General features: G+C 38.1%; 1 protein-coding gene across 7 annotated transcripts in view; it reads right to left on the reverse strand.

Annotated features, from left to right (window-relative positions):
* Positions 1-246: 246 nt before the first annotated feature.
* Positions 247-24550, reverse strand: part of TJP2 (tight junction protein 2) — a 69418-nt gene continuing 45114 nt past the window's right edge. For all 7 annotated transcript variants that reach the window (XM_054810835.1, XM_054810834.1, XM_054810838.1 and 4 more), the window contains 22 exons: positions 23451-23504; positions 21301-21425; positions 18867-18969; positions 17564-18143; positions 15891-15994; positions 15582-15735; positions 14444-14552; positions 14190-14329; positions 13605-13671; positions 11425-11575; positions 10559-10667; positions 9683-9893; positions 8795-8982; positions 7605-7700; positions 7418-7497; positions 6123-6333; positions 5602-5702; positions 5014-5226; positions 4550-4660; positions 3244-3582; positions 2730-2815; positions 247-1166 (listed from right to left, as the gene is read on the reverse strand). In XM_054810835.1, coding sequence (XP_054666810.1) covers positions 998-1166; positions 2730-2815; positions 3244-3582; positions 4550-4660; positions 5014-5226; positions 5602-5702; positions 6123-6333; positions 7418-7497; positions 7605-7700; positions 8795-8982; positions 9683-9893; positions 10559-10667; positions 11425-11575; positions 13605-13671; positions 14190-14329; positions 14444-14552; positions 15582-15735; positions 15891-15994; positions 17564-18143; positions 18867-18969; positions 21301-21425; positions 23451-23495 — 3492 coding nt within the window. In that variant the 5' untranslated portion in view covers positions 23496-23504 and the 3' untranslated portion in view covers positions 247-997. The remainder of the gene's footprint in view (positions 1167-2729; positions 2816-3243; positions 3583-4549; positions 4661-5013; positions 5227-5601; positions 5703-6122; positions 6334-7417; positions 7498-7604; positions 7701-8794; positions 8983-9682; positions 9894-10558; positions 10668-11424; positions 11576-13604; positions 13672-14189; positions 14330-14443; positions 14553-15581; positions 15736-15890; positions 15995-17563; positions 18144-18866; positions 18970-21300; positions 21426-23450; positions 23505-24550) is intronic.

Below are 24550 nucleotides of genomic sequence, written 5' to 3' on the forward strand. Positions count from 1 at the left end.
TCTAAAAGATAAGTTTCTTGCAGGAAGTCCATAGCTCCATGTCAGTTTTCTGTTAAATCACTACAAATTTTAAAACAATGTTCAGAACGCTGTGAAGCAATATCAACAGTGATGTTTCCCAGTTACTTGAATAGCAGGAGATGAGACCCTGAACTGAACAGCGTACTCCTGTAAGTATATTCATGAATGTCAGGGACTCCAGAAGACTAATACCGTTCAAAGGAAAAATAAGATAGATGCACAAGGTTTGTCTAGAATATATCCTTTACTATTTGCAGTCTGTGTAAATTTTAGTACATGATTGAATTTCTGTATCACTTTCTCTGTTTAAACACATCCTGGTCTTTTCCAACAACCCATTCAATTGCACCTTTATTATGTACAGTCAGTATTTATGAAATATTGCATATGTGTCTATGAACATAGAAAAATAACATGCAAGGTAAATTGTTACCATGAAACCGATAAAAAAAAAAGATAGGTAAAACAGTCAATCCCCTTTTAGTGTGTTATGGCTTTGCACCAAGTATCGTATGTCAAAACAAACAGTTTAAGATGCTTCTTGTTAAAGGCACTTACTGTTTTTCAAATACACTTTCAAATTTAATTCTATTGCATTCAGAAGTGTATCTCTAGGATCATACTTTCATAACACAGCAGAACAGTCCAAAAAGGCAGCATTAATAAAAGGGAAAAAAGGGGGTTTATGTTAAAATATTAAAATACTAAGAATTAACACAAACTTTCAGGATTTGGTCCTTATAAAACAGGCAACAGGATTCAGGCAATAGTGATTTCTTTTCTTAGATGCTAACAGAGTAATATCCCCAAAAATGAACTCTTCCAGTTCCAGCGTATAGATATGTCTAGGTTGAGTAGCGTACCCTCTAACACCACCCCCAATAAAAATATAGCTTTTCAGGACTAACTACTGCTCCACTTTGGCTGTGAAGGAAGAAACCTCAAAAGAGCACTATACGTGCACATACTAGCAAGCCTACAATTCTGTGTCTCTGTATCTGGATGGCTGTCCATAATACCCCTTCTTAGAATGGTCTGATAGCTGCCGACGGTACTCCTCCTCCTCTTCTGCATCACTGCCGTAACTGCCACGGTTGTCTAGGTAAGGCCTAATAGGAGGTTTCTGGGGTTCTGGAGGTCTGGAGCTAACACAGCAAGACAGGGAAGGAGAGAGATAATGTTTACTTCCATTCTGAAAAGCTGAAAAATATTTATACTTAATATTGGCTTTATGCCCATGTACAACCTAGAAAGGCACACCCCTTCTGGCCCACGAACAGTTGCAAGGTCATGGTAAGCCTATCTGGAGAGGCATCTTATTTCCATCAAGCTGATGTTCAGATTTTATCTATTCAACCTACCTGGAAGAATGCCAAATTTAAAATTATTAAAAACCCCTGCACACACATACACATCAAGAGCTTTACAGCACTTTATTCCCTGAGCAGAGAGGTTTTCAGCCATTGCTGCTACCTCAACTGACATTTTCCTCAATTATTTTTGCACCAGATTCTTTCTATGCCTGCTTCTTCTTTTACATCCCCACTTTCCTGTCTAAAAGTCTGAAGGCTTCTTATGTGACATTTCTTAAATTGATAGCCTTCTCTCCTCACTCACGTATCTCACTAGAGCTCTTATCCTTAAAAGTGGGCAAAAATAACACACACATTTGCTTTTTATACATTGTGGTGCTACTCATTTACTGTGACACTAAGCAGATATATAAAGTCTGCCAAGAAAGGGCGTTTCTTCAGTTTCAAAAGCCATGATTTTTGCAATCCCACAGTGTATAAAAAACAGATGTTATCCTCCTTCCATATTGCTCCAGTGCTTAAACATTCCCTCTAGGCCAATCACTAACATTCCTGTAAAAGGGTAACAGCACTGATTTGTGTGTGTAAGCAAACACTCTGCATATGCGATTAAAGGTTACTTTTCACTGCTTCTAAAAGGCTTCCAAGGCTATATAAAAAAGTATGCTTCTGAGCCCAAGAAAACCTGAAAATAAACACTTCATGTTTTCCACTTTTGCATTTTAGGTTATATACTATGACACCAAAGGAATTGATTCACTAGAAAAATAAGTCCCATTTCTATTGGCTATTACTAAGATGGAAGAAAAACTTAAAAGTCCTGCAGAGCAGAAAACGAAATCCATCATACAGTGTGTTAGCTCTTGCATAGGTGACTGCTTAAGTCGTAAAAATATGCAGTGTGTAGGGTAGGATGACACAATGGTCAACCAGGGCAGAACTCACTGAATTTTAATGAAATCATGAAACTTGATGGGTAACCTTAGGTAAGTTTCATCCTCATTTTCCCTACCCACACAATACATCTGTAACGGAATAAACAGTCATCAAGTACCTAGCACAGGAAGAATGGACATCAGAGAATGCAGAAAAGCTTCTGAGTAATAATGACTAGAGCAAAAAAAATGGCTCTGCAAATATTTCAGCAAAAGAACATAGTGTTTCTTCCTAGGTAACTCAAATACTATGAATGAAGTAAAAGAAAAAAATATCCTGAAAACCAAGAAGAATTCACTGAAATTTTCCCCCACCTTTACAGTAATCTTTGAGGCACAACAACAAAATGATATACCAAGGCAGGATTATTCGTATGAATAAAAACTGGCAAAATCAGTTTCCCTGCTGCTGGTGAAGTAAACAATCAAGACAGAATGCTTTAAACTGGATACACCTTACCTCATAGGCTGGGGCCAGTTCTGTTCTGACTTCTGTGTTTTGACAGGGACAGCATAAATATCTGGGTGCTTCTGGGCTATTTCAAGCTTTAAAAGAAAGTAGGAGAAAATAACTGTTCTTTTTAAGTCTATACATTAGGGATCCTAGACTGTAAATCTAGCAGGTCACAGCTGCATCTGAAACAACTAAAGCACAAATTGATAACTGAACTTATTCATGTTCCTACAGTTATATAATCTTTTGCTAGAGTAGTAATTCAAAGTGCATGTGAAAACAATGGCTTGCCAAAAGCAACAGGATTATTAGAAGTCAGCTTTCTATACTTAGAGTATGAAGCCTTAAAATATGTTCTCCTTTTACAACCAAATCCACACAATGGTATGTCTGTATGTGTGGTTTCATAAATTTCTCCCTCCAGAAGCAATACAATGCAAGGGCATGATTTTCATTTTCAGGATGCAGGCTGTTCTATATGCTGGAAAGCACAGCAGGGGGAAAATGCATCTCTTCATACCCTGGCATTCTGGGCCTCCTGTAGCTCTTGCATTCTTTGTATCCTCGCCTTATGATCCATCTCTTCAAATATTTTTACTTTCCTCAGTACAGATTTTGGAGTATTTTCTTGTTCGCTTCCTTCCTCTTCCAACTTGGTCTCCTCTTCCTCATCTGCAGGTGGGACTGCTGGCTGAGAGTTTCTCAGGATGGGACGCCCAAAGGCAGGTTTCACAGAAACAGGTGGTGGTGCTGCTTTAGCTGATACAGTTGAAGTCTCACTGCTGACAGCAATGTTACTTGATTTGGAGTCGTAGTTCTTGGGGAAGTCATATAGATCCTCTTTGTTTTGTAACTTTCCCTATAAATATAAAACATGCAAACAAAGCTTACATGAGCAACTTCACGATTTTCATTTCAAATGAAGGCTTTAATCTGAAATTAATCATTTTGCCTATGTATTTAACAGTGTCAATCTTCATCCGAAGTAACACGTGAAAGGTGTTTGAACTGCTGCAACATTCTGGCCATACAGTCATACACTACACATCAACCTATAGAAGACTAGCACATTTAGACTTGTTTGTCCCATTTGTTAAGGATTACCAGAACTACAATGAGTGTTAGGGGATGGCACAGAGAAAACTAACCTCCCAAATGATTTGTCAGCACTATCCGATGTAAAATATTGCTACCAGGAGTTTAGAAGTGCACAGGACTCAAGTCTGTTTTCTATTCCATCTTTATTTTTGTTACATGTCCTACTCTGCCCAATCTCCATTGTCAAGGCATACCTGAATATATTTTGAATACGTGCAGTATGTGAGGGCACCCATCCTCATAAAGAAAGGACTTTGGGGTAAGAGGAAATCAGGAATTGCTAAAATAGAATTTGGTGTCCAAACATCGTATTTTTTTTCCCCTGCATCATTCTTGAGCAAGGTTTGAATAAACAGTTAACATCAATTTCTAGTGATGGAAACTGATTTCAGATGTGGTAGATTCTGGCTTTGTGCTTTGCAATAATGGCCATCAGATACGCTTTTCCTGATGATTAGCCTACATTAAAAAGTGCCTTTCAATTTGTTAGCAGACACAAAAAGGAGTCTACTTTCGTATTCCATACAGAGATCACACATATTTGAAGAGAACTGTTATCCTTTAAGTTTCTCTCTGCTTGACCCTGCAACGCCTTCAGTCATTCCTTCTCTCCACACTTAGAATGTTTTCTAGTCTCTGGGCATTCCTATTGCTCTTCCTAATGTGCCACCCTAGAGAGTTCTCCAGAAAGAGGAACTTTGTATTCTGATTTGTTTCTACAAGTTTACCTTGGGTGGTTCAGGCTTGAATGCTGGAGGTGGACTTGGTTCTCTAAGAATCTCCCTGCTACCAGCTTTTCTCAAATGAGCCCTTGGTTCTGGACTAAATTTTTTTAAACTCTATGAAAGAAAACAAGAGAAAATCACTGCAGTATCCAGTAATACAATCATTTTTTCTCTCTCTCAAGTTTACTATTTTGGGAACCGTAACCAGGTGTCAAATGACTGTCAGCAACCTGTCCACCATCACTGCAGATATAATTGCAAAGTTCAATGTGATGAGACATCATCAGGAAACCTATAGTTAGGCAAAAAAGCAGAGCTATTATTATTTTTGCTCTACACAATGTAGCTCTAAAACACTATCAGAGGTAAGATAAAGCTGCAGTTTAAAAAACTCTCATTTTTAAGCCATACCTACAGGCTTTCAGAAAGTCCAAAGTACAGTGTTATTGAAAATCTAATCATCTCACCTCCTCATGATGCACAGGTTCAGAGGACCGGCTAACAGATGAAATCCTTGGTTCGTCTGAGGGCTCGTCAAGTTCATTGTCAGTGTATGCACCTCCTTCTCCATCTGTATCCTCTAGGTCACTGATCAGCCGACTGTCACAACTCAAATAGTCAGCGCCCATTGCAGTAAGATAAGACATACGATCATCTGCATCATCTTCCATGCCGTCCATCTAGAGAAACATCAGTAAGAATTAAGGAACAAAATTAAATATATAAGAAGAGTCTAGTTAGGTCTCAACATCATGCCAAACAATTCTTAACAATGACTTTGCAGAACTGAAAGAAACTCTAATGCAGAGTCATAAAGGAAAGTCTTGTAAAAGTTTATCCCTCCTCACCATTCTCCTCTAGCCACAGCATTAGTGATGAAAGCTCCAAAGTATAACAGAAAGAACAATAGTAAGTAATTTTTTGTTACCAAGACATCCATCAACTAACTAGTTGTCTCACCTATGCAGCATTGACAAAATTTTGAACAATTTTTACTGGCAAGAGATATCTTGAGACATTCGTATAGCTTAGTACAGTATGGACTGACTGCTTACCTTTCCTTCTGATACCCATACTGCTTCTCCTTGCTGCTGCTGAATTGTGTCTTTCAGACTACCATACCAGCTATCGTTGGCTGAATTCAAATTGATGGTGGCTGAAAAAATTGAAAGAAAAAGTATAGATACACAGCAAATGCAATGTGATCCCTTATCCAGTCTTTGCTGTTTAACACTTTTTGTTTTAGTTACGTGAGAATGTTAAACCGCCATTTCATTTAGAACATTGACAGAAGCATGGTGTTTTATTTTATTGTTTGTTCATTCCCTAAGCTTATTAAATCACTTATCTTTTAATGACAGTACGTCAATTCACAATTTCTTCTGTATTAGAATTTGGCAGAATAAGGAACTCTGAAAAATGTCAAGGAAGGGATTGCTCATGACCACACCTTCACACCCTTTTAGTTCCAGCCTGCATGAGTTAATATGCAGATTAGTAAGTGGATGTTTCAAGGCTCACACGCTCCCATCCACTACTCTTTTGGTAAGCAGGTTAGACACACATTATCCCTTACCTGTAAAGAGGTGGGAACAAGTTTTCTTCAGTTTGTTTGCTTGCTCATAAAGTTTTCTCGAGCTCTTGTTAGATGTGGAACATAGCCTTTGTCTCATGGTTTTCACACCCTGCTTACTGTCTGGGTTAAAGAAGACCACAATTGGAAACCACTGGGTATAATTTAGCAGGTCCACTGCTTTAGGAGTCACATCCAACAGAGCATGTTTATCCTGTTAACAAGAAAGCCCAGTCAGCGTGCTGCTTGTGGAGAACAAGAGGAGGTATTTGGAACGTGGTATCCTAGGAAAACCAGGATGTATTTCTCCAAATAAGACCAGAACTTGTTGGATTTTTTTCCCCACAGTTATAGCACATTCAGAAGCCACAGCAGGCAGCCTTTTTCTTTCAGCTCCATTTTTCTGAACAGCTTTTGCCTGAATGTCCACATTCTTTTGTTAACTAACTCACATGTTAAGTAAAATGCACTTATTCCCCCCCCTTTTTTTTTTAAATAGGTAGTGAAAGTTAACTAGCTTTTTTCTCTACCCACCCCTACCACAGCTTCCACTACCACAACTATTCTGGGTGCTATCTGTGAGCTTTTGTCTACACTCACTAGCTGAGACAAATCTCATTTTTTTCACTTAATATATTCCTTCTTAGCTACTCTTAGTGCAAAGATGAATGGGATTTTCAAATGTGTGCTTCAGTGGGGCCTAAGCTCTGAACAGACTTCTGTGTGACATTCTAACCTATCTGGCATCATTTTTATCAGGCTCAGGGCAATAAGCTGCTGAGTACAGTCTTTTTACCTAAGTTTTTTAGGCTTCTTCATTACCACCTATTTACTTGATCTCTAAACATATTATAGAAAGAATCAATGCAGTCTCAGTGGATGCCACTTAGCTATCATAGTCACTTCTTGTTTAGTTCAATAGTAGTAACTCTGAAGCAATCTAAAACATTAAGTTTCTGATACAGTAAGAGCACATGGAGCACTGCATAACAGTAAAGCCTCCACAGCAAATTCAGCAAGCACACAGTAAAACACAGATGCCCCTCTGTTCAAATTTGGAATGGATTAAGGAAGGAGAATTTAATTTCTAATATCATGTGCACCCTTCCACTTGGAGGACAGCTATCAAAATTATAAAAATTGTTGTTGAACAACTTCAAAACAGCCCCATCATTAGGCCAAGTTTACTCATTGCAGAAATAGATGCAGTGAAGATTTGAGGACTCTGCAAGTTTTAGAAGCAAACAAATCAAACAACATGCCTTTGAGTGTAAGCAATTCTGAGAGAGATACTCTACCTGCTCAATGATTTGCCTCACAGTGTTCAAGCGCACTACCCCAGTTGACTTCTCTGAACCTGCGTCTCTGGGTTCTGTCTCTGCAAAGACAACATTTTAGCTTATCTGGAGTGGCTGGGCAGCTGTGGTTATTAAGTTATCCACTCTCCCAGTTAAGGATGATAAAGAAGCTAGGAGGATAACTTACTTGCTGTCTGGTACAGGTGAGGCAAATCATTTGACAACTTCTCCATAGCGATATCTGCAATCGGGCCAAATATAACCACAGGTCTCTTAAAACCAGCTGAAAGAAAAATATTTGGAGAAAAGATAAGTCTGATAAAGACTTATTTGGTTTATATGTAACTGAAGTGACACAGACAAGATCCTCAATTACTATGCCATGTTATGAATAAATTGAAGATACTAAAATATATATTTTAAAAATTATTTCTCAAAAATTTGTGCAACAGCGTAACTCGTACAGAAATCTATTTTATCAGCTAAGACAGCAAAAGAGATTGTTTAAATTTAACAGCTTCCTTATTCCTTCTAATGAAGATGTATTGAGAGGATTCTACATTCTGTAAACATACAGCAGATCTTCAGTAATTTTTCCATCCAGCAAAATAGCATGCACTTGACTCAATGGGTTTTGTGTGAATAAAGATACAAATGCTAAACCAGCTGCAGGGCAGCTTGAAGCAGCAAAGAAATGCAGAGTTCTATTATGCTTATGTCAAAACAAGTGCAAACGCAGTCCTCATGAGTTAATGGGAGAATGCCATTCTATTGCTCAGTCTTCATCTTGACATCTGGGAGCTCCTTTAAAGTACTTTTTTCTATTTGTTTTGTTCCACAATACTGTCATGTGTGAAAACCCAGAAAATTACCTTGACTTGCTCATCATCACTAGTAATATAACTAGTTTAGAGTCATGGAGATGGACCACATCAACCTTGACTACATTTGGGCAATCTGTTGAAAATACTTGGGTTTTACTTGCTCTCAAACTAATGTTAAAGTGGTATTTAAAAGCAACCTAAAGATTGTGATTGATCTCAGGCATATGGATTGTACTTTTAGAGCTAGCCATGGGGAAGCTGAGGAAACAAGAAAGCCCTGTTTGTTTCTTCTTTTTTTCACTTTAAACCTTGAAATTGGCATGTGTAATTTGGAGGCAAAGGAGAGCAGTTTAAAAACATAAAAAACTTTTTTTTTGGAGTAGCTAATAGCAACCAGAAATTTGCACTCTGAGAAAAATATCATCACTTCTTGTTGCTCAAATTTAGCATTGAACCCAAGTTGGTCAAAGTCACTTACTTAGTTGACCAAACATTAGGACAGTAAACCAGCCAGCAATAAATGGGCAGCTGGCTCACAAGCAGTCTCACTTACCCTCACGCAACTGAACTCGCTCATAAGCTGGGAATTTTGTGCTCACAGATACAACAGCTGTCAGATCTTCACGACTCTTCCTCAGATTCTTCTTCACTCCAGACCGCTGGCCACGTGTTCTCCAGAAGTCTGCCCTATCACTTGAGCCATCTTTTTGAGCATTTTGAACACTGGCCATCTGCTCAGCTCTAACAGAAAAGCACATAGTTCATTTGTACAAAACTAGTCAAAGAGGCTCTCACTGAAGAACAATGGATTTTGAATTTGCAACAGGTAATTTGCCAGTTAGACAGCCATGAGTGGAGGAAAGAATAGACAAGTCCAGGTTCTTTTGTTTTGGAGCAAATGCAGTGTCAGAATGATGCTCCAACTCACCACAGCTACAAGATTGCTGGGCAGGAATGAGTCCTCAGGTCTTAAACTGATAACTCACACAAGCATAAATAAAAGACTGCAACTGCAAAGAGGTGGTGAGAGAGTGCAACTCAGAACTGAAGGCCTAAGAAGTTACTGTCTCTATTCTCTTCTCCACTAGGCCTTATAAGGCTAAAAAAAAAGCAAAAATAGGACCCTCCACCCATTTTCTAGAAGAGGAACTGAAGCAGCTAGTGGTCAAAGCTTCGCTGATTGCTGAGACAGGAGTTCTAGGTCTGTGTTGCAAATACCTGATCTAGTATGTAAGTAACACCATCCATAATGCTGTGGTTCTAAAATCTATAGTTTTACAGTCATGGTTGTTGTGAAAGTAAAAACAAAACAATTTATCCGGGGGGGGGGGGGGGGGGGGAGGAGCGTAAAATGAAGAAAGGTATGACACAGGAAGCAAAAATCATTTAGAAAAAAAATCTTGTTTCTAATAACAGGTAGGAAGACAGGATGCCACCTTACCTGCTCTTATTTGGAATGAGGCCCTTTTCCAGTTCATTTCCAATTCTCACGGCCAGCCAGCTTCCCAGTTTGCCATCATACAGTGTATCAACTACTCTAAATATCTCCCCTCTGGTGAATGCTAAGCTCTGTGGTGACTCTTTTTCACACTCAAAGTGGCTCCTGATGAAGAATGAATCTCCTCTGCCACAGGCCATGATGTCTCTGTAGACTAAAACAGGAACTCCCCTTTAGTTTATATTCTTTTACACTTGAAAGAAAGATTAAGCTGTCATTCTAGAGAATAGTTTTGAAATTCTTTCCTTCCACTGAAAATGATGCAAAAAACCAGCTTTCACATCCATTGCCCTACACACACACTGTCAAGAGTGTTCTGTATTTCTACACATGCAGTCCCCTTAAAGCTCTGAGGGAAGGAAGTACTTGCACCTTCCCAAAGCTAAAAGCAGCTATGGTACTTCAATATTACAGCAGGCTGTGTCTCCAACAGGAAAGCAAGAGGCTTTGTTTGCTCCTTAACTGTTCATCAATAAAACTGTCCATTTGCTGCTATCTGACTTATGAATGCCAAGGCACACCAGAAAAGGAATGCTAACAGTAGACTTTGGGCCAGGAACAAGCAGTACATTACCACGCTTCAGGTTTAAAAAGAGATGCTATTTGCTAGTAATGAAAGAGATGGAGAAGTGCTCCGAAAAACACATCACAAATGCACTTCTGTATGACTCTTGTGGTATGTAATAGAGTTATCTTCTAAATTACTGAAAAGGAGGGTAACTAAAATGCTGTCAAGAATAAGCACAAAAGAGAGTATTTGTAGTTTTACTGAGCTTAAAAACTTCATGGATATACACACACTTTGTTCAAAGAACCTACCTTCATATTTGCTTTGAGCCAGAATTGTCACTGTTTCACCTTTGGGAATTTCTAAGAGATACAAAACAGCATCTTCCCGAACAATGCCTCTGAAGTCTTGAGTGTTTACCTATGTACCAAAACCAAAACAAAACAAACCCCCCCAAAAACCCCAACACTTGAAAAATCAACAATAAAAGGAATAACTAGAGATTTTTTCGTTCAATATTCTCTTCACTTATTAAACTTTTTTTTAAAGTCAACATGGCTGTCTGTCGCCATAAGGAATATTTTATTCTAAGCATTAACACTAATGTTTCTGAAATAACAAGCTCCTGGATGTGCACAGCTAGATTGTTTCTTCTACTTTAACAGGCTCCAAAAGACCTTGAAAATCAAGGCTATCACAAGAGAAAAGAGGCAGAAGAGAAAATTACATTAGCTTCCTATCTGAATTTTCAGGAAAAAAAGAATATAAGAGGACAAAATGGCATAGATAATTCAGAAACTGGAAAAATCACTCACTGTTACCCAAGAAAATTAGAGAAAGATGAAAGAAAAAAAAAATGTGCTGGCCTCAATTTTTTCCCCCTTCAAGACTACAAGAAGCATTGTACAGAAAATTTATTTTCCTATCTTGGGGTATTTTTCTTGATTAATATTTCTCCTACCTACCCCTTACACAGAATCTTAAAAAAACTAAAGCTCGATATACAATTCTCCTTCAAAACCTCATTTCAGTAAGATGCCTTCACCACACATACACACTTCCAAAGCAATAACTCAAGATCCTATGATTCCTAAGATCATAATTTCTTCCTACTAAGAAGCAATCAAAAAAATACAAAAGTGATTTCCATTTCCGGGACACATAGTTACACTCATACCTTAAGAATCTGATCTCCTTCCTGCAGTCCCTCCTGATCAGCTGAGGTGCCTTCTTGAATTCCAGCAACAAAAATGCCTACATCATTTCCACCAGCCAGTCGTAGACCCACACTGTCCCCTTTCTTGAATCTCACCATTTTCGTATTAGGACTACAAGATTTACAGGCAGAAAAAGGAAGTAAGGCTAGGTGTAAGGTATATGATAATAGGTTGTGAGGAGAAAAAAATTTGCAACCCTTTCAACAAAATCATATTAATAATATTCTTAGCCCCTTTCTTTCACTATATAGGCTATATTTGCCCAGGTAACTCTTGAGTGAGGGAAGAAAGCAGAGAACTTGTGTTTTTCAGAATGGAAACTGAACTAGGAAGAACGACTAAGTGGCATACACAGACTTGACAGAGCAGGAAAACTCCTCTATGTCCTGAAGTCTCAAAATACTTCTCTACCTAGTAGATATTCTCTCAGGTGAGCAGCTAGGTTTTTTGTGAAAACAGCCTGAGTTACAAGTAATCATACTCATTGTTTTTTTCTCTGTATGCTTAAGAACTGTCATATTAATTAAATTGATACCTATTTTCTTTGCAGTGTAACATGTTTGTTAGACAGAAGTCTTCAAGTTTTTTGTAATAAAAAATATTTCCAAGGATAATCTACTGGTAAGTTAACAATCAGTCCTTTCATATTGCAGTGGGAGAGGCTATTGGTCTAGCTTCAGCTTTTTTACTGTCAGAAAAGCTCTATGCCTGAGTGACCTTCCAACACAGAGGACAGTACTTATCTGTTAACCTTTCTCAGTAATACCCTAAGCCTGTATTATAAATTCCCCTTCACCAAAATAACCACTTGATTAATTTCACATCAATGATAACATATACAGGGTCAAACCCAGAAAAGAACTGAGAAGAGAATCCATTTGAGAAATATTTGAGCTACAAAGTATCTTCAAAACCTTATCTTTAGGCTTCTCCCTACAATCTCAGTGCTCCTCTCCCTTCAAATTCTCTATTTGGAAACTCTCAACAGAAAACATGCAAGTTGATTTCCTATTAATAAAGTTTGCAACTTTTAGTATCTTAATTGTTAAACAATCAACAGTACCAGGTTCCATTTGGCCACTTATAAAAATCATCAAAAAACCCCCCCATAACAATAAAACTTTGGAAGCAATATTTTGTTAATTTCTAAGCTGAGACTAGAACTGCAAGTGAACTGCACAGGCTTGGGTTTGAAGAAAAGACACAAATTGCTGTACAGAAGTCTCCAGCTTGTACAGAAACACACATATGTTTGGCCTTGTCTTGCAACAAATTAAATAGAGGACATTCTCTTTGTATCTTAATATTGCAGGGAAGGGGAGGGTTTGTCTTTTGTGTACATATAAAATAACGGAAGAGGTGCAAAATACATTTCTATAGAATTGCACAGGTTAGAATGGCCCTCTGCTCAAAGCAAGTTGTTCAGGACCTTGACTAGTTATGTTTTTTAGTATCTCTGGTGGTGGAGATACCACAACCTACACAGGAAAGCTGTTCCAGTGATTAACCACCCTCATAATAAAAAGTTTTCTTCTTTATATAAAGTCAGAATTTCCTGTGTTCCAGCTTGTGTCCCTTGCTCTTTGTCCCACCACTGTACCCCTCTGAGAAGAGTGTGGCTCTATTTTTTCTACACCTACTACCCATTAGGTTGTTGCAGACAGCAGTAAGATGTCCCTTCAGTCCTCTCCAGGCTTAACAAACCCAGTTTTCTTGATCTTTTCTCATATGTCATATGCTGCAGCCACTGAGTCCCTAGAATGGCTCCAGTGTGACAATGTCTGTCTTGTCCTGGGGAGCCCCAAAATGGGCGTAGTACTCCAAATTCTATGTCAAAGTGCCAAACAGAGCAGAATAAAAATATAAAAATATACCATTGTATATGTTCCTATGCAAGCCCAGAAGCACAGGAGGTATTCCAGGTAGAAGGCAAGTCTATAGCTTCCAGGCAGATACTTCTAAAACTAAGTTTAACTCAAATACAGTCAATTAGAAGCCACGTCATCTCTTCTTGCCATTAAGCTATAAAGGGCATATCACTCCAAATGGGCGAAAACCTCAAAACCCATGCAACCAAGAACCACGTACAGGTCACTGGAAGAACACTGAGTGCAAAAGAACCCAGCAAGTGCCACCTTACCCATATATTGCTTCATCTTCAGGGCTGGGTTTAAGAATCGTTCTTGTAACCGCTTTTGGTTGAGACACTATATGTAAAAAAGCCAATAAAAGTTACTAAGATATTAAAGAAGTTATAAATGGCGGCAATTTTTAGTTAGAAGATAGCAATAAGACACCTCCATGCCAAAGATTAATACAGATTTAAATGTCGAGCATCTCTCTGACTAGAAATGATGTGCTTCCCCCCCTCCCCCTTTTTTTGGTAATTCTTGAAAAAACCCCAAAAAGGTTAAGGGAGGGATACACAATTCTTTCAGGCACACCAGATCATACTTCAGGAACAGCTTCGTTTGGCTGCTTAGGGCAACAGGCTACAGTTGATGCTCTAGGAGAGTATTTGTTTTTTGAGGTGGTAATTCTAATAAGCAACTTCAAATAATCTCAGGTGTTCCTTCTCTCTCTGCACCACAAAGCAAAGACAGATCTCAGGATGTGTGTCAGGATGGGGTTGACATGAAGAGTATATTAGATAGGTCAACGTGACTAGGGGACTAGACATTCTGTGGCCAGGGAGAAAAAAACCCAAGAACTTCAAAACTCTGACCTGCTGAGTCATCTTGGTAATTCACTTCTTTCTTTGTGTCTACAACTGTAACAGCAGGAGTAGCAATGTCACCACTTGATTTGAACGGTGTAGGTGTTGCTCCCATCCTGGACATCCTACTAGATGGATCATCTTTTGCACTGAAAGAAAGAAAAAGAAAAAAAAGTGTGGTGAAATCAGATAAGAATGCCATGTATTTTAAGAATTTCTTTGACAAGCATTAGAAAAATGGACTAGAAAAGACTGTTTCTTACTTTGGTTTCTCTTTCAGCTTTTCATTGGATGAATGTGAATCTAGATCAGAATGATGTAATCTGTCATCTTGAGGGGAGAATGATCTGTTTGACTCTATTTCAGAAATGTCTGCAAAGAGAGCAGCAAATCAAGAAATCCAAGATTTGTTTAAATTATCTGCACATCTGATCACCATATTTATTTACAAAGCTTTCACAGATAAAATATGCTGAACCCTTAAGCCTAATCCCGTCCCAAGTTGGATTGACTTGGATTCAAAAAGTGCTGTATACTTTTTAGTGCTTCCACCCCCCACCCCCCAAAAATATTTCAGGAAGGTTTCACACTACCTTTAGGAAACACACTCGCATCATACAACTACTTTGAGCATACCATAGACTTATTACCTAGTGTTAGCAGCCTTTTATTTGAGGTCAAACAGAAGACCACCTTCACATTGTCCTCACATCACTGCTTTTCAGTGACAAAAGAAATAGAGTAGCCCTCAGACTTGAACTGTATCTTCACAGTAAAACTTACAAAAATTGCACCCAGTATTCTGACATCAGAGAAGGAACTACCTTCCACTAAATAACGTAACATCCTGTCCCCCCAAACATCCTGAGCCCTTTCCAAAGCAAGATTATGTTGAGAGATATACCTCATACACTGTGAAAGATCATTTGTACAGAATTGATACTAGAAATAGAAACCAGTTGCCCAGGGGGACTTAATTTCCTCCTGCCCTGACATTTTTTCCTTCCCACTGAATGCCGTCATGAGTGTTAATGCTGTCAGGAGGAGAGATGAGTCCAATCCACTTATTTTTGAAACTGAAGTCTTTTATTAAAGCAACTGACTTGACTTGCTTGTTCTGAGAAGTAAGATTGATCATGCCAGACAAACATTGCTGCTTCTATCTCTGCCTCTGCCCAAAATGTAATTATATGATTACTACAAAATTCTTCTTTCACCTAAAGGGAGTGGGCTTGATGCTTATTTGGCTATTATTTAGGTTTGTTTGTGTTAGGTTATTTTTGGTTTTGTTTTTTATATTTATTTCTAAAAGAACCTAGTACCACTCTACCACAGCAAAACACTAAGTTCCATTCTGTCCCTGCACAGAGTCCAGATCTTTTTATCCACATTAAACCTCACCATCCATTTCAGAGTCACTGTCGTTCAGTGAAGGAATGTTGAGCAGTGTCTGTTTTCTGTCCCTGAGGACAACCAGCTGGAGCTTCCCCCGTGACTTCTCAATCAATTTTCGGGCATCAGCTAAAGACATGTTCTCTGTCACAGTACCATTGATCTGGATTTAAAAAGGCAACAATAACACTACAAGTAAGCAAACAAGTCCATATTGTGCTCAAGTTTAATAGTGAACTTGACTATAAAATGACTTATTCCAGAGTAACCACTATAACAAGTGCCTCCTAAACTGCTAGCAATATAACCAGAACAGACCTTGAGAATGATATCCCCTTCATGAAGGTTGCCATCTTTGGTTGCTAGGCCAGTACGGGTCATTTCTTTTATGAAGATCTGACTTCCAAGCCGGAGGCCATATTCTGAAATCAGGGAAATAATCCACTGTAGCTTAGAAGATGAGCAAGGAAGCATTTTTTTAAAAACTATACAGTGCACATGCACCACACCCCATTACAATGACAAAAGAAAAAAATACATGCACCTAGTAAACCCACTTAACCCTAGGCTAACTCCTATTTCTGTGCTGTCACCACAATAAGAACAAACAGCAATCCAAAACCAATCACAGATGGATGATTAGTCTGCACCTTCAACAGCAAAACAATGCTGTCATTCTGGAGGTACTTATTGACATGCTGGACTAGATGCTCTCTCTGTATCATATTTTGCATGGCATAGAGAGGGAAAAGAGTCAAAAAGCGCTAATAGAACAGCTGTTTTTTTCACTAGTTGCTGCATGCTTACCCTTTCCTATCTGTATCCCAGTGTCTCAGTTCTTTCAGACATAGGATTTTTTTCTTCCCTCCCCTCACCCCCCTTTTTTCCCTTTGATCCAAGTTACATGGATCAGTATATTTGCTACTTAAAAAGAAAGGCAACACTCTTAAAACGTGCACATCCTAGAACAACAGAAAAGGAAAGAAACAGTTATCTGCTTTAAAAAATCACCACATTTGAGTGAGCTTGCAGAGTATCCATATGTGTGGCAGAAATTATTATGGAATTACTAGCTACATATAAAACTTAGCAAAGACACCTTAAATTTCTCCTTATTTGTATACCTGTCTGCATTATCTTTACAAGCGGAAACATTATAGGCAAGGGAAGAAGAGGAAGGAGGGAAAGAGATCCTGGCCAAAGTCAATGAAAAAAGAAGTTAGCTCCTGCACACAAAGCTTAGATGAGCAGAAAGTTCTCACAAATCACAACAGGGCAGATTAGAAAAAAAAAAAAAATCACCCACAAAACCCCACCAAACAAACCACCACCCCCTCCCCCCCAAAAAAACCCCAAACCAAAACAAAAAACCCAACCAAAAAAAACCAAACAGAAAAGAATGCACAACCTAATCTCAGATATGCTTTATAGCACAGGAGTCTTTATTTCACAGCACATGAAAGATTTTGGCTTTCATTTACACACTCTGATACTCAGCAAGGAAAAGCTGTTTCAGCTGTTGCTATCTCAGTGTTCTTTAATTACTTTCTGAAGTATTCAGAACCAAACAATACTTGAAACTAACTTACTTATACTGGAGGGAAGAAGTAAGTACACTATTAAAAGCAGAGTCTACTCTTCAACCTTTGTAGCTGACCCTTTTGTAGATGTGCCAAGTGTAATGCGAATCATGATTAGATCTGTGTTTCCCACCAGAACCAGAAAAATAGGGCAGAGAAAATGGAAAACCAAAGGGGACAGTGGCTTGAAAAGACTGAAATGATGTAGGTGAAGAGTTCTTTATTCAAAGTTCAAGGTGCTGGAGGGAAAAGCACCCCAAACCAGCCGGGAAGAATGAAAGAACAACTTAATCAGTTAGAAAACTCAACATTTAACCTGTAAAAGCAGAGAATATTCAGCTCCTCTCCCTCCCCCACCAAAATAACACGGTGCATTAGAAGTCAATTCTTCTCCTCCCCTACTACACCTACCTTCATTATGTCTGCCTTTTGTTAAGAGAACACTGATGGGTCCATTCTGATCCTGCAGTCCTAGGTACTCATGCTGATGGTGTATTTCAGGTGAAGGACTTCGGGAACAAAGTCTGTCCCGACTTCGACTCCTCGCTTCCCTCCCGTATCTAGGATCAGGTTGAGACCCGTGACTATAACTGGGTGGGCTGTAGTCTCCTCTGTAGTCCTGTTCATAGCCACCATCCCTGTCAATGCTCCTTCCCCTGCTCCGATCTCTTCTATAGTCTCGATCCAAGCTCCTGTCAACACTCCTACCACGACTTCGATCACGGCTGTAGCTGCATTCCCTATCACGGTCTCTGCTTCGGTTACGCCCTCTGTCTCGTTCATCTCTATAGCTCTGATCCAGGCTGTTTCCCCAGCTTTGGCTGCGCCCTCCATTACCACTATGCCAGCTTCTGTCACTGTAGCCACTTCGAGCACTTTTGCCATCAAATTCTGCATGGTCATCCATTACATCTAAAGCTCTGTCCTCATAGTCAATTGAAGGACTTCTCTTCAACGCAGCAGCATGCACTTTCCTTGGTCTTTTCACTACCTGTTCAGTGCAATACGGAACAAAGAAAAAACCCTCCAATGGTCAGAACATGAAATTCAACAGATTAATATTCTCCACACTTCAAACAGAGGTTGGGGGGAAAAAACACAAAAAACCCCAAAAAACAAACACACACACCCCCCCAATGTTTTATTTATAGAACAAACAGTAAATTATTTAGATGTGCAAAAGAAATATTTACTATTTGGGAGGACAAAGAACAGCAGGAGAATTTAAAAAAAAAAATCAGATCAGCAAGGACATTCTTTTACCTTTGCAACACTGTGAGTAATGAATAATTTTTTTCTTTTTCTAGATGACTTCTAAAAATGTAACAAGCCCCCAGAAGAGTTGTAGATGCCTCTCTCAACTAATGAAAGTGAATCTGGACAGCAAATTCTTGGACAAGGTTTGTGTGTGCAGGACATCATCTGCCTCACATAACTTTCATTTTTTCAAACTACCACTCATTATTCAGTAAAATTAAAGATTGAGGACACCCATTTGATTCCCAGTTTTTCAATGGGATAACTTTGTGACACTGTTGCTTAATTTTTGTTTCACCTGTAGAAACTATGTCTTTGCTTTATTTACTTTGTAGATTTTATTGGGCAAAGGCTTACTTTATGCATTTATAGTACAGTTCATAGAAGAAAACCAAAATCTTTACTGGTTGCACAGGTACATACCACTGTAGAGTGAATACATTTGTAATTTACTTACAATGGTGGCCACTTTTCCACTTTTCCTAAGCTGTTGGACTGCAAAAGAATGTGGAACGTTTTCCATTGGGGTCCCATTAACTATGACCACCCGGTCATTTTCTCTGGAAGAGGGAGGAGGAGGGGGAAAAAAAAAAAAAAATTTAAGAGGAGTCTGCATGAAAAAACACAGGAACAATTCCCCCCCACCCCCCATGGGGAACCTATAGATTCCATTTACTTTAACAGGGAGTTTTGCTTAAAAACTGTGTTTATTATACAAACATTACAATACCAACATACTAGAAGCAGCTTTCAGTATGATTAAAAATTAGACTTTGGGTAGCAGTGTGTATCTTTTACATGTACCATGTTCAGCTTAAGTACCTTGCCATAATGTCAAAGAAGATTTTTGTTTTTTAAAGAATATTTGTGATGACCATTAAAGCTTTTATCCTTTTTTTTTTTTAGTTCTTTCAGAACTCCTAGTCTTTCACATGTAGTGCTAGTTTTTTTCATACCAACGTAAGAATTTCAAGAGAGCTTCAAATTGCTGCAGCTATAGCAGTATTCAGACAAATCTTCACAAGTACCACTCTAGTACACTTTTCTGACAGACTGGTATTCAGGTCCCATCTACTCTGAAGAAAGATGATTTGGGGGAAAAACCCAACCAAATTACAATATACAAAAAGCCCTCCCTGCCCTAAAACATAGGCCAAAAGAGATTACTGACTTGTCTATTCAAACCTCTTGCATGTCATAGAGACCATTAAGACTTAGCTCAGTCACTTTGAGGAGACAGCCCCATAACACACGATTAATTAAAACCCGTATCTTCCAGAAAGGCATTTCAGCGCAAAAAGTGCAGATAAAAAAAATAAAATAAAAATAAAAAATCTACCACTCCTCATATCAGTTTATTCTGGTGACTACTTGGTTACTAACCTTACAGTCAGGCATTAGCTCAATCAATTACTGGTTACTGTGCCATTTTCTGCTAGATAAAAGAAATCCTTAGTACCCATTATTTTCTCTTCACTATAATCAAGTCACATCACAATCTTCTTTTTAAATAAGAAGATTACATACTTTAAGCCTCTTTTTGTAAGGTACTTTTGGTAACTTCTGAATGATTTTTGTGCCTCTTTTCATACCCTTCCAATTCCTTCTACTGAATGAATATGCCAGAACAGCATGCTGTATTCCAGTATTGGTTTCATCTGGGCTTTATGTGAGTTAAAATAGCTCTCTTCACAGTCCATACATCCAAAGACAGTATCAAACTTACTGTTGTAACACGGCATCAAGAGCTCCCATCTATTTATGCTCACTCTACCCTAAAAAGGGCTGCAGAATTATAATTCCCCCACACTCTGAAGCTTAGGCCTATTCCTTGGTTTGTTGGAGAAACGGCTTTGCATTCAGTTTTCCTCAGAATATGTTTTGTCTGAATGTGCCCAAATTGCTTGGTATTGCCTTGTCATCATTAATTTACCTATGATTTTATATAATTCATGGATGTGATTCTATTCCCAAATTACAGGTGATTATGGAACAGGATGGATGGATGATATTGGTGGTGTGCAGGGATCACCACTATAAAATGAAGGCTTTGTACATTTCTGTTGAGAATGATTTGTTATCTGCTTCGCAATAATCCTTTTATCCAGTCCTGCAATAACTACTCCCATGTTAGCCTTTTAATTACCTCACCAAAAATAAATGTTTGGCAAAAAAGCCCGAATCTACTCTTTTGAATTACTATTACTGCACAACTTCGGCATTCTTCCAAATTGTCTAGTCCTCATCAGGTATTCCAGGTCAAAGGATGAAAAACTGATCAGCAGTGGGCTAGAAACTGTTTTTCTCAGCCTACAGATTTAAAATTGCTTGTCCATGATAGATACTGCCTCACCAAGGATGATGTTACCAAGAGGACTACAGCAACACTTTATTTCCATATTTTTTTCTTTCAAATATAAATATTTAGCAAATACTTTTGTTTCTTTTCCTTCCTCCATTATTGCTTCTGACATCTTAGGAGTGAAGACCCTTTTTGGGCTGACTTAAGCCATTCTCTTGAATACTAATGATTGATCACTAACTGTGTTTCCTGGAGGAAGAACATGGAGAACGTTTTAAGATACTAAGTATTTCTACAGTTTCTTTAAAAGAAAGATAATCTTATCAGAAACATACTTAACTATAAAAGCTTTTCAACACCACTGAAATATAATTCCTTACAAGACAGAAAATAAAAACACCTCCAGTGGAGGTTTTGTTTTGTAGGGGTTTTTCTCCAATTTAAAACAGACATCTAGGTTTTCAAGAGGGCATCAAATCTTGAGTGGATTAAATCACCAGGATTTCAACCACGCCTGTCTGAAGGTTTTACGTATTCTACAACCATGCCCCTCAAAATATGCGAGACAGAGAAATAAGAAATTGCTTACTGAAGTAATCCATCTGCTGGACCACCTGGGAGAACATCTGAAATGACTATTGATGTTTCGCCATTTTCAAAATGAGGGTTATCTCTGCCGCCGGAAACTGCAATCCCAAATCCTCGTTTTGAATCCTTTACAGCAAAGACAAATACAACAAAAGTCAATTCCATCCATAGGAATTTTGATAGGGAGAAAGAAGAGTAACACAAATGTTCTTGTGATGGCACTCTGCCTCGATATTATTTAAAGTATGATGGTTGCATGCAGAGTTGCAGAAATACACAGCACCTCCAGATTTAAAAAGGAACATGTTTACAAATCTATGTAACAAGACAACATGTTCTCGTGTTCCAATACCTCAGTCTACAGCCATGTGATGGTTAGTAATTAAGCAAAGGACTCACTAACTTAGCCTGCATTTTGCTTGACCATCCACCTGGTTATTAATACCAAATTTATTGTTAGATAAATCTATTTTGTTAGTGATGCTTGGGAAACTGGAACAGCTTTTCCAGGATCTCATCTTCATTACGATTGCTATCTAATTTCTAACTACTTACTCCTTGATCAAACTAAACAAGATCATGGCTGATTACAAAAAGTAAACAGTGAACTTGTGAATTCTCTATAAGTATTCTCTCTCACAACTATTTCAAATATGTAATTTAGGTCAAACCTGTTGTCATAGAAATATCAGATCCACAAAAGCCCTAAGATAGCATTCATAAAATCAGGGAAACAATAGGGTGTGAAGGAAGCAGGTCTATAACACCAAACCTGAGAACTCTTAGCGTAACTGAACTGCAGACAAGAAGGTGTACACAAAACCATACATTTTGTTAAACACACAGGTTTAATTTTATCAGCTATTTAACTTACACCTCCTATCACTATAAAATACAAATTATGCTACATTTAAACAAAATATTTTAACGTAGTGGCAAAGTAATACACCAAATTAAAGTGGTGCTTTTCTCCTCAACTCACACTCAGCACGTGAGTTCATCACGTGCCAGGTCCTGTTCCACTAACATCAATATTAAGTGGTTATTTCTTTGAGGAAGAAAAAAGTAATATTTTTCTTTTAAACAGCACTTCACTCGCTGCACCTTAGTTTTATAGGAAACAGTTTGATTCTTCAAGCCAAAACAATACAGAATTCAAAATAATGATAAAAGTCATTGGTAGTGGCTGATGCAGCAAGTCCAACAGCCGTTTGCCACGAGTAGTATAAGCCTGTCTCTGAGGCAAAGAAGTAATGCTCATTTACACAATATTCGAGATCTGAAAAGCTGACAATTACAGGAACCAAGGTCTGCTTCTGCAATGTCTCTCCGGTCTACTTCTGTAACCTGAAAAACAATCCTTTCTCAACAACTCAGCACATAAAACAGGCTGTGTAGGAAAGATCGCTGGTTTACCTTGGGTCATCAAGTTGAGTTCATTGCAGAACATGTAAAAAAGCCTGTAATCAGCACAGTACATGCTGCTCACTGAACCCAGATCATCAGAACAGCTGGGAACACCACCACCACCACCAAAGCGCACATCCTGTACCATGGTGTGGCAGCCTAGCCGTTAAAGAACTCAGAAACAAGAGGTCTACTTTCTTTAACTCAAAAGGACTCTACATAATGAGATACTTCCACTTTTCTTAGTAGAATTGTTAGAAGTGACATCTCTAGTCTGTATATTTTAGAAATTTTGATGACAGTAGTTTTCCACTAGATTCTACACTGGTAGATATTAAAGTATAAACAAACAAACAAAAAAATCAGTGTAATCATGTTCAGCGATTATTATAAAGCTTGGGCACAACCGCTTCATAGAACCATCTGCTTTGTTTTTAAGGTTATTCAATGATAAGTTTAGCTATGTGGCTGGCATGTGGTATATTACACTGTCATTGCAAAGACCAAGCAGTAGCAAATATAGCACTTAAATTGTTAATTTAATTTACTGTTAACATCAGAGAGTCACACTATTGTATGAGTAACTAGCAATTAAGCTTTAAAATGAAAAACATATCTGCTTTGGACAACAAATTAATCCTATTCTAGACTCAGATATGCTAATAACTTCTATTGTAAAACATATTCAGACTAAACCAGTGCTTGAATATTTGAAAACTAAAAATATAACAGGCACTCACTCACCTTTTGTAAGGTCACAGTGTACTGTTCCCATATCAGCTCTTCCATGCCTGGGGCCTGTTGCACACAGAAACCAATTAGTAAAACACAAAGCATACAACTATCTAAATTAAAATATAAAATACCCTATTAAAACACAGGAATAAAAATAAGGCGTATATTCTAATGATTTGGTAGAGGTTAGTATGAATGTATGTATTTCAATTAATGATGATTTTTCTTTAAAAAGACAAAAATATTAATAGATCCAGGGTGATAGAATCCCTTCACATTTCACTGATTTAGCAGCTCATTTGGATTTTCTGGAAAAGTCTCATTCAGCAAAAGCATTTAATTCAGATCACACTAGCATTATATAGGTCCAATTCAAGTAACACTCAAAATACTTAAGGAAGACCTCTCCATTCCAGTATGCAATACACTTAGCAGTTGAACCTGAGGTTTTCCAAACAAACTACCCTTCAGATCTTTTGCTTCTTGGTCATGTGGATTTAAAAAAATGTTTTGTCCACTATGAATTACGTAATTGAGTATTTAGGTTTCCCTCAAAAAATTAAATTTTACAGGAAAACACAGTGTATCACTCTATAGCACTGATATATCTATTTCTGTGACACTTCTCAGAAACATTTTTTTTCCCATTTCCAATTAAAACTGATCCTGAACTGATCAGTTTATCTTACATGATATAACCTGAAATCTTTCCAACATCACAGCTTAAAATATAATACAGAATAATCACCCAGCTGTGATGCATCATATAGGACACAGACAGCCCCTTCAGTGCCTGCCCTGTGAAATGAGAGGGAAAATGAGCCACAATATTTGAGGCACTGCAAACATTTCAAAATGCAAACCATCCATTGGAGAAGAAAAATCCAGGCATTGCACAAGTACATGCACACATGTACTCAAGCCATAGGTTCATTTGCTTTTACTGCTAAAAGTGGTCTTCTTTCTTGGGAAGCTAAGAGTTAGCTCAGAAAACTGAAGTTCACAGAAGCTCAGTTTTGACTTAACAGTCTTTTTAAAGGCATTAAAGAGATTACAGGCAACTAAACTCCAAAACAATAGACGGAGAAGTGACATTGGAAGGATATGAC

This window comes from Grus americana, chromosome Z (genome assembly GCF_028858705.1).
Source record: "Grus americana isolate bGruAme1 chromosome Z, bGruAme1.mat, whole genome shotgun sequence".
Classification (NCBI taxonomy): domain Eukaryota; kingdom Metazoa; phylum Chordata; class Aves; order Gruiformes; family Gruidae; genus Grus; species Grus americana.